We start from the raw sequence: 9,719 nt of genomic DNA, 5'->3' as shown, positions 1-9,719 counted from the left end.
TACCACTGGCACCACGTTCACGCAACAAAACATCAGCATTTAAATGTGGAAAAGCACGCATCCAGTTATTTTCAAACCATCCAATCAGCGAACTCAACGATCCCGCCTCCTCGAATCGGATTGGCTTGTTGAACTCATCCATTGGAAGCGGGTATGGCGTCTGACCATAACAATTTTTAAATTTGAGTCATGTTTGTCATGTGTCAGAAACGTTGGCCATAATTACCAGTTTACAACCAGCTGCACCAGACACAAGGGATTTATACACGAAGTGTACTAGCCGTATACTTCTACCTGCTATGTGGCCGTATAATTCTGTATGAATGAAAATTATTAAATGACAATTTATTCTACCTTTACAATAAGTCTTTGATATAGCTTGAATGAACAAAAATGTATTTCTGGCCTTGTGCTCCAACAGAAATACATAATTATGTAATGAGGTTCAAAATGTATACTCGTTATTATCGCAAAAAGGTAAAAAAAATAAATAAATACATGTACAGAATCAAGAGTTTATTGCTGAATATTACATGAACAACCATTACAGTTGGGATAACTATTTTTAAAACAGATAGGCCTATAGTGCAATAATTATAGTACAATACACAGTATGGCAGATAGCATTATTTTACAATTAAGCAAATTATTTTACAACAGAGCAATTGTTTACAGAGAAAAGAGTCTGGGGAGGTAGGCAGCCGAGAGCACAGGGCTGTCCTTTTAGTGCCGTTAATATTATATGGTCTCAACACAACTTCAGTGCATCACCTTCAGTCCTGCTGGTTGTCCCTTGTCACCCTGGGCCTTTAAGGACTTAACAAATATGATAGATATTACCTTGTCATCCATGTATCCGTTTGTAACTGAATAAAAACAAACCCAAAATATTCTGCCATCTGAACATGGTGACATGCATTGTGCATCAGGCCCAGACCCAAAACAAACTGCTCCAAGCAGCATTTGTGCTTTTTCTGATCAAGCACTCTTGATTAAATATGGTGCCCTTTTACAGAGACACAGTAACAGTACCGTAGCTTCTGAATGGACTAACTACAGCATAGCTGGGAGAACCGAATGGGTATTGTGGTACATGCCACTGCCCCTTGGAACAGCCAGAACATTCTGTAGTTCCACTGCAGAACTGTTCTGTCACTGGTTACTGACCACAGTGGGTGCATCTTAGTCGCCCGAAGAGGCGTCCACATACATGATCATATGCATACACTATCTCTATGGTCTTCCCCAGTGCATCCTTTCCCATGAGTTCATCTGAATCAAATACTGAAAAGTTAAAGTACATTCACCGCCTTGTTTCTTCAGATCAGATGGTCAAACCAAAGACAAAGAGATGAGTTTCCAAGGGTGTATGTGGAGATACACTGTGAATATAACCAGAAGCTGATAGCTGTCAACAGGACATTGTCACAGAGCTTGCCTTGTCTACAGCCTCCAGGGAGAGAACGATACATACAAATAATAGTAGATGAAAGTCATAATGCGCATTAAGTGTACACTGTATGTAGCATAGAGTCCCTTATCTTACTGGATTAACAACGTCTCACCCCCCACACCCGTGTCTCCACCGTTCCTCTCCTGTTCCTCTTTCCCTGAAACCGTCCTCCAGCCATTAGTCACTGACAATGTCCCTGTCGGGTGGCCGACCACTTCTCTCACTGTCTGCTCTCTCCCCCCCCCCCCCCTCTCCTAATCTGTCATCTTTCCATCTCTCGCTCCCTATCTCTCTCTCTCTTTCTCCCCCCCCCCTCTCTCCCCCTTCTCTCTCTCCCTCCCCCTCTCTCTCCCCCTTCTCCCCCTCCCCCTCTCTCTCCCCCTTCTCCCCCTCTCTCTCTCCCTCCCTCCCCCTCTCTCTCCCCCTTCTCCCCCTCCCCTTATCTCTCCCCCTTCTCCCCCTCTCTCTCCCTCTCCCTCTCTCTTCTCCCCCCCTCTCCCTCTCTCTTCTCCCCCCCCCCCTCTCTCTCTCTCTCTCTCTCTCTCTCTCTCTCTCTCTCTCTCTCTCTCTCTCTCTCTCTCTCTCTCTCTCTCTCTCTCTCTCTCTCTCTCTCTCTCTCTCTCTCTCTCTCTCTCTCTCTCTCCCTCCCCCCCCCCCTATCCCAATCTGTCTTCTTCCCCCGCCCCCCTTCTCTCTGTCTCTCTCTCTGCTTCTCCCAAACACCTCCCTCCGCTCAACGCACACTCGCACTCTATCAGCACCCCCCCTTCCTCGGCCCCCCTCCCTCATTCGCCCCCCCCCTCCACGTCTCTCTGGCAGAAGTGCGTCAGCAGGGTGTCCAGGTCGCGCCGGTCGGCGGCCGTGTACAGCGAGCTCTCTCCCATCATGCTCAGCGCCATGCGCAGCGTGGACCAGATGTTGTCAGACATCATGGTGGCCGCCACGCCGCCGGGCCCCCTGGAGGCTCCTGCCCCCTCCCCCGAGGCCTGCCGCTGGAGAGACAAGGCCTCCAGGAAGTGTTCCACTGCCTCCCTGTTAGGAAGACAAGGACAACATACGGGATGGGTTATTTTGCATTCCTGCGGTGAAAAGATGAAAAATTATGAAAATATGTTGAGTGAAAAAGCACGGCAAAGACCAGTAGATACATGGACACAAGTAGGTAATCCTACTAGTAGGTAATCCTACATGTAGGTTAGCCTACTAGCAGGTAATCTTGTCTCTGACCTGTGCGCTCCAAGGTTGACACAGCTGATACCCAGATTGTATCGACTACGAATAAATCCTGGCTGAAGTTCCAGAGCTCTCCTGTAGGCGGCGACAGCCTCTTCCGAGCGGCTCCCATTGGCCAAAGTGGCCCCCAGTTTGTTCCACAGCAAATAGTCCTGTGGGGGGCAGGGGGAGGGAGAGAAGAAGAGATATGAAATATAAATAGACAAAAGAACAAATCAAAAGGGAAAAAAATAAAGAGGCAGGGAGAAAGAGCGAGACGTTGCATTGTCATGACCAGGGGTCGCCATGTTACATTTAGTCATTTAGCAGACGCTCTTATCCAGAGCGACTTACAGTAAGTACAGGGACATTCCCCCAAGGCAAGTAGGATGAAGTGCCTTGCCCAAGGACACAACGTCATTTCCTGGCGGGGAATCCAACCGGCAACCTTCTGATTACTAGACCGATTCTCTAACCGCTCAGCCACCTGGCTCCTGACTGTTACCTGTGGCGTGACAGAGAGGGCAGCAGTGAAGCAGTCCACGGCCTTGTCGTACTCCCCGCTCAGGTTGAAGATGACTCCCAGACCGCACTGCAGCTGGGGGTCCACCCGGGCAGGGTCCGAGTTGGCCGCGCTAAGGAACATAGACTGCACCTCTGTAAACAGGGACCTGCAAAAGAGGCGGAGTTAGAGAGGGGAGAGAGAGCACGGTGCAGAATGATGAGGGGTAGGATTAGTATTTACGCATTTGGAATTTCGGATTTAGAACCACCACATAGGACGAACAGGTTAGACTGTTATGGAGCTGGGAAGAGGAACAGAATAAAAAGTTTCCAGTGTTCCTGTACTTGTTGGCAAACAGCAAACAAACTTAAAACGTAATGTTACATATCGCTGTTGAACCAGAGAGTTTCGGGACAGATAGCAGATGGACGTATGCACATGGTGCCTCACTCACTCTGGCAGCAGCGACCCAAATCTCTCCCTCTCCTTCTCTCGTTCCCTGGCTCCAGCCTGCTCACGCTCCTGTTCGCTCTGCTCCAGGACTGGCTGGTACTTGGGATTGTGCCTGAGCCAATCACGAAGGGTCTCACAGGCCTGCCTGTGCAGTGATTCGTTGGTGAAGCTGACAGCCAGGGCCATCAGAGCGGTGAGGTTGTCTTTTTTCAGCTCTATGCATCTGATGGAGGGAGGAGAATGGAGGATTTACAAAACAGGAGGGAATGGGCTGATGAGCTGTTGCTATTCCCTTAACTCACTTCCGTAGGGCGCTAATAGCCGCAAATTCTTGTTCGTTTTCTGCCTGACAGGTGCCAAGGTATTGCCAAGCCTAGAAGAGATCCAATACAAAACCCCTTAGTAAACAGCCTGACAGGCAGGAAGAGTTCTCATTTGCAACATTCGCGGCAAGAAAACGAGTCCACAAGGAATTTCGACTCTCAATTTAAGCTCTTGGATAACCGGGGTTTGAGATAACCGGGATTTAAGATCCTCACCAGCTGGTTCTCTGGTTCTCTCTGCACCGCGCTCTCAAACAGACGCACAGCTCCAGGGATGTCTCCCGCCTCCATCCTCCTCACGCCCTCTGCCAGGGGGTCCTGGTGGGCCAGGTACGGGTTGTCCTCCTCAAACTGGTACCCCTGAGGGGAGGGAGATAGAGGGAGGGAGATGATGTCAGGGCTCTCAAGAAGTATCGCTGAAACCGTTGGCGAGACGCAGCGTTTACACACTTTACGGTCTGGAGAAAGAGGTTTTGGACTGTTTTGGACTCCAGGAGAGGTACCTTGTCGTACGAGGTGGTGAGGAGCTGGTCAAAGTCTGACAGCCAGGGGTGACTCTCAGCGTCTCTTTTGGCCATTTCTTCCCATTCCTGCTGCAGCTTCTCCCAGAAGTCTACGTCACTCTGACACACACACACACAACACACACACGACACAAACACAAGAGACACACACAGAATCAGTGTAGACCTATACACATCAATTCTTAACTTTGTTATTTTCCGTGAGGTCGTCACCTCACCTCCACTGCAGCTTTGGCCTGCTGGAAGTCTGGACCAGACGCAGCGAACTCATCTACCCAGGATTCAGCTGACTCCACAGACACCTAGACCAGGAAGTGACAGCAAGGGTTCATGGGTACCCATGTGTTTCACTCTACCGCACTGATAACTGATGAAACTGAGGTTGTGACGACACGTAAGCAGAGGAGGGAAATATGAGGAGAAGCAATGGAAAAGGCTGAAGGAAGAAAATATCAAAGCGCTGGGCAGCATAACACAGAGGACCTCTCCCATTCTCCCTTCCCACTCTTGGAGGAACAAGCACACTACATACCTGTAGACTAAATTATATCTTCCAGGGGTTTATGCAAGCACAAAAAAAAACTGTAACTAAAGCCTGCAGTTCTACACGGCAAAATAAGTGGCGTCGTAAGCTCAGTTGCAACTGAGAAGCTATTTGCAGCACGGCCACAGGGTGGCGCTGTCATGACACCACGGGAGGTCGTACCTGCCTGGCGACAGTTGCCCACTGCCGGGCCTGTTTGGCCTTAGCTTTGTCAATCTTCTCATTGAACTCGAGGGATTCCAGAGGTAGACTCCCTCCCCCCGTCTTGACCAGGAACTATGGCAACCAGGGAGGTGGGAGGAGTTTATGGAGGGTTGGGTGCGGAGGGGAGGGGTGTTAAGGGAGATTTGTTTTGGGTTGCGGCAGGATGGATTTAATTATGTATAAATGAATGCAGGTTGTTAATAGAGGGAAGGGTAAGCCAAGAATCCATAAGGGGGTCAGAGAGGGAGAAAGTAAATGTCAGAGGGCTACCAGTGACTACAGCACCACAGCTATGAACACACATTGAAAGGAAGAATATGCACTTGGTGGGATCCAATCCCTTAACTCAGCCAAATCAGGACAATTCAGTGAAACTCAGTTTTCATGACGTGAAATTCCTAAATTCACTTTTTGACATGACTGAAATTAAACGGAATTAGTCCTAGACGGGTAAGCAAAAACATGACTTCACAAGGGAAACTGGGCGTGTCTTGAGATGAGGACATCTAGGACAGGCCCTTCAGACACAACATTGCGGACAGAAAGACTATATAAACAGTAGAAAGACTCCACAATCCATCTTAACATTCTTTCCTAAATCCCAGTGAAACTTCTACCAGCAATGTTACGCAGCTTGGCCAAACACTCACATGACAGTGAGAGGGGGGGGGGGGGATGGCCACAAACGAGTTAGCTCTGCTCGCAGGGAAACCTGGAACGCCATATAAAGGCCGAGGGGAACCAAATACAGGGGAAGGTGCGTTTCACAGGTCACGACATGAGGGCGGAGCCTAGACGCGCCCCTCCTGGTGAATGTCCACAGCGAGGAGGCTCGTACCTGGTTGAGGTTGGAGGCCCAGTTCTGAGCCTCCTGGGCCTGTGCTCTATCTGTGTCCTGTTTTCCTGCACTGTCCTCCACTGTGACACTGCCCTCGCCAATCTGCCTAATGAACCGCAGGAACTACACAACAAAAACAATGACACACATACAAATAGAAATTACTATGACTACGACGAATGGATCAAAACGATACAATGATCCATTGTGTCAATGAAAGAGAGAAGCTGTGGTACATTTGTAAACTCTAACTACAGGAGAGCCCGACACTATGCAGCATGTCAGCCGAGCTGCAAGGACCAGGTTACCGCATGACTGCTTCTCAAGGCAGACACATTTAAAAGAATGAGGAGAGGGCAATGGAAATAGATATGTAAAACAAAGTGTGAACCGGCCATATTGACGAGGCCCAGAAACCAAGGAACAAACACACACAGAACAAATACACACGCTCACCTCTGTGTTCTGTAACTTGGGGTCGTCAACCTTTGAGACAAGCTCATTGGCTGTTTGCTTCAGCTCGTCTCCTGGTTGGTACTCCTTTGTCCTGTTGGATTTCCGAGTGCAATATTAACATCCTGATATTAACATTCTCTCCCTCCCCCTCCCCCTCCCCCTCCCCCTCTCCCTCTCCCTCTCCCTCTCCCTCTCCCTCTCCCTCCCCCTCTCCCTCTCTCTTCTTCCCTCACTCTCCCTCTCTCTCTTGTTCTCTCCCTCTCTCTTTCCCTCCTCACCACTCATGCTCCTTCTCTCCAAGGTCTCCCAGCCACAGCTTCTCCTCCGACTGCTCCAGATACTCCTCCGCCCAGCGCCCTGGATCTGAGGGGGAGGAGAACACACACACATAAACAGAGGAGAGAGAAGAAGAGAATGAAGAAGGATGGACGCCACTTTTAAAGATAGAGGAGAGGAAACAAAAGAGGGGTCAAGGGAAGAGAGAAGGGACAGACGCACCTGTGGCATCGGTGATGAACTCTTTGGTCCAATCAGCATCGGCCGTGTCACCGAGGCCCGCCTGCCCCGACGAAGAGGCGGAGTCTGCTCCTGACAGGAACTCGGACGCCCAATCGCCAGACAGCGCCAATGCAGCGACACCCGGAGCTGCGGCGCATCGATATGATTCAATCACACTGTCCCAGCCAATCACAGAGCAGGCACACCCTGTACCCACTGAGACGTGTTGAAGTGTGTGTGTGTGTGTGTGCGTGTATTGTGTGCGCGTACCTCTCTGTGGAGCCGGTCTGTAGTTCTGCTGGTCGATCTGCTGCATCTCCTCCAGTAGCTGACCCATGTCAAAGCTGTGGGGCGGGCGGGCAGGGGACTGCAGAAACTCATTCACCAACTACAAAACGAAATCTCTCTTAGCTGATAAAACACACTCTCACACGGAACACCTTATGGAGAGTGCAAGTATGGAGGGTATAAGAGAGAAAACACTGTGAATACCTCCTCTTCAGTTGCAATTTCGATTGATGTTGGAGGAATCTTGGAAGGGAAAATAGATTAGATTGATATCCTTAAACATGCTTGTAATATATACCTGTATATTGCAGTTCTATGACCCAGTGGAGCTAAAATGTCCTTGGACGTGCAGTTAAAAGGCCCACTGCTAAATGTACCCAATGGCATCAAAAACAATTACTTATTTCAATTAATTACTTACCGTGGGTGTAGACCGGTGTCTCCAAGCCCCTCCCTCCTGGGTCATGTGACTAGTCAGCTTCATGAGGGGATTGGCTCCCCCACATTCCGCATCCACAAGCTCCCGCATCGCCATGGCAACAGTGGGCAGCACTCGGTCCGATCGGGCCACCTATGAGCTGAAGAAAACACAGAGAAACAGAAAGTTAACCTAAACGTTAAGTTACATGAAAAAAAATAATCTAATTTTGTTATGTTTTTTATTTATTAAACCAAGCAGATGGCAGGGAGCAGAGATAAACCAGCCAAAGGCTACTTATGGTCCCGAAAAAGTCAAGGAAGTCGACAACAACTGGCATGAGCGAAGTTCAACAGCGCTGCAGAGAGAGATACGGTGGTCTATTTGAGGCCGGGGGAGTCAGCCGGGCCAAGCTGAAATCTCATCATGGGTGCCAAGTCACAGAGCCCCAAGCTGTCCCACACAATAACTCACACAAACACACCACACAATCACACACAATCACACACACAAAGTGGTTCACAAATCCACCCATGCACACACTGTGCATTCAGACACTAACACACCTGATGCCCTAACCCTCCAAGGAACGCCGATGCAAACGTCAGACAAACTGGCTCCAGATGGGTCGATTTTGACCGGGTTTGACTTTTAGTTTCCTTCAGCAAGGAAACAAAGCAGGAAAGGAAACCAACAAACACACCACATACGTCTTTGTCGAGAAGATTGCCTCGCCTCTATCCCCCTCGCCAATAAAGAGTGCTGCTGCCAATGCTGTGGAACAGAGACAACTCTTTACGCTCAAATAGCCTGACCTACATCTAGGTTGACAGATGCTTAAACTAGAAATGGTTATGCCCACTGTCGAAAACCTCTCAGGCACAACAACAAAAAAGAATGAACATTTCCATAATGCACATTCCCAAAAAAGGAGATTTTAAGCTCTTGAAATTTCTCTGACATTAACTGTTACCATAAATGCTAAGCACCTGCAAACAAATACATAAAATAAGACCACTCGCTCACCGAACGTCCAGGGCAAGTTGGGCAACAATGCTGTCTTGACCACAGGTGGTTCACTACCGTGTATCTCAGTTTCGATAAATGTTAAAGATATTTGTTCCACTGACCAAACAGCTTCTGTATGATTAGGGTCACACTAAGAGGATTATAGAAAGATATTAATAAACACACAGCAACACTCAACTGATAACAACAGACCAAGATGACATCACCTGTTTATGCATTCACATGTATACAACCCTGTTGGTTGGGTGCAGATAACTAAGGATTACTAGAAAGGGCTTTGCTGGTACTCCAACAATGACCAACACACTCATAGTCCCTCAGAACATATCTGGGTATTGTTGCAGTGGTGTGTCACCTAATAACACCAATAGTTAAGAGAAGAAGACTTTGCCACCTATTAAACACTAGGCTACCTCACAATAATCACATATCGGTGTGTGCATGCTGTTTTCATATCACTGTGTGAGACTGAACTATGCACTTACATTGTAAGCACTGTCTTCCAAGAGTCCCTTCAGAGATACTAGGAAACACACAATCTAAATAATAAGCTATGTGGTGCTACAGTACCGAACTGCTAAGTTGCTAGCGGTAGCCTTTAGTGTTGAGGAAAGCAGTGGACAAGAATCCAGCTTCGTGAGCAATTCCAAGTTCGGAAATTCAGTAAGGTTACATACCTTACAAAATGCGCATAATGGCATGACGGAGAGCTAAAATTATGAGTAGATAGTTATATAGACGGATTGATAGCATAATATTAATGTTTGTCTCACCACCTCCTGCTGGTGTCTCTCCTCCGCTTTCTTCTTTTACAGTACTGTCAGATTTGAAGCTCCGGTTGCTAAGACTCGATTTATGCGCATTAAGAGTCGCTTGACTCCCCAGCAAATAAAAAGTAAAGGTTTAGCTAACGTTTGGTAAAGCCTTGTTTATTTACGCGTGTCTCTTTATTTACCTCATTCCCCCATGACCCA

The 9,719-nt window shown here is 48.3% G+C and overlaps 1 protein-coding gene across 5 annotated transcripts; it reads right to left on the bottom strand.

Annotated features, from left to right (window-relative positions):
• Window positions 1-2,238: 2,238 nt before the first annotated feature.
• Window positions 2,239-9,719, bottom strand: pex5 (peroxisomal biogenesis factor 5). Of its 5 annotated transcripts, XM_067237862.1 has the most exons (17): window positions 9,519-9,719; window positions 7,720-7,876; window positions 7,503-7,541; window positions 7,281-7,398; window positions 7,011-7,157; window positions 6,791-6,875; window positions 6,513-6,603; window positions 6,057-6,179; window positions 5,177-5,290; window positions 4,689-4,772; window positions 4,450-4,569; window positions 4,163-4,306; window positions 3,926-3,996; window positions 3,625-3,846; window positions 3,171-3,336; window positions 2,681-2,838; window positions 2,239-2,485 (listed from the first exon to the last, which is right to left on the bottom strand). In XM_067237862.1, exons 2-17 carry the CDS (start codon window positions 7,831-7,833, stop codon window positions 2,239-2,241), a joined length of 2,043 nt encoding a protein of 680 aa, XP_067093963.1. In that variant the 5' UTR covers window positions 7,834-7,876; window positions 9,519-9,719. The 5 variants fall into 5 exon arrangements, with proteins under 5 accessions (XP_067093963.1, XP_067093959.1, XP_067093960.1 ...); XM_067237858.1 differs by lacking the exon at window positions 5,177-5,290; XM_067237859.1 differs by lacking the exon at window positions 5,177-5,290 and having other exon boundaries at window positions 9,522-9,719.

This window comes from Osmerus mordax, chromosome 6, assembly GCF_038355195.1.
Source record: "Osmerus mordax isolate fOsmMor3 chromosome 6, fOsmMor3.pri, whole genome shotgun sequence".
NCBI classification, from domain to species: Eukaryota; Metazoa; Chordata; class Actinopteri; order Osmeriformes; family Osmeridae; genus Osmerus; species Osmerus mordax.
The sequence above is the reverse complement of the archived record's forward strand: the minus strand, read 5'-3'. Positions and strand labels throughout refer to the sequence as shown.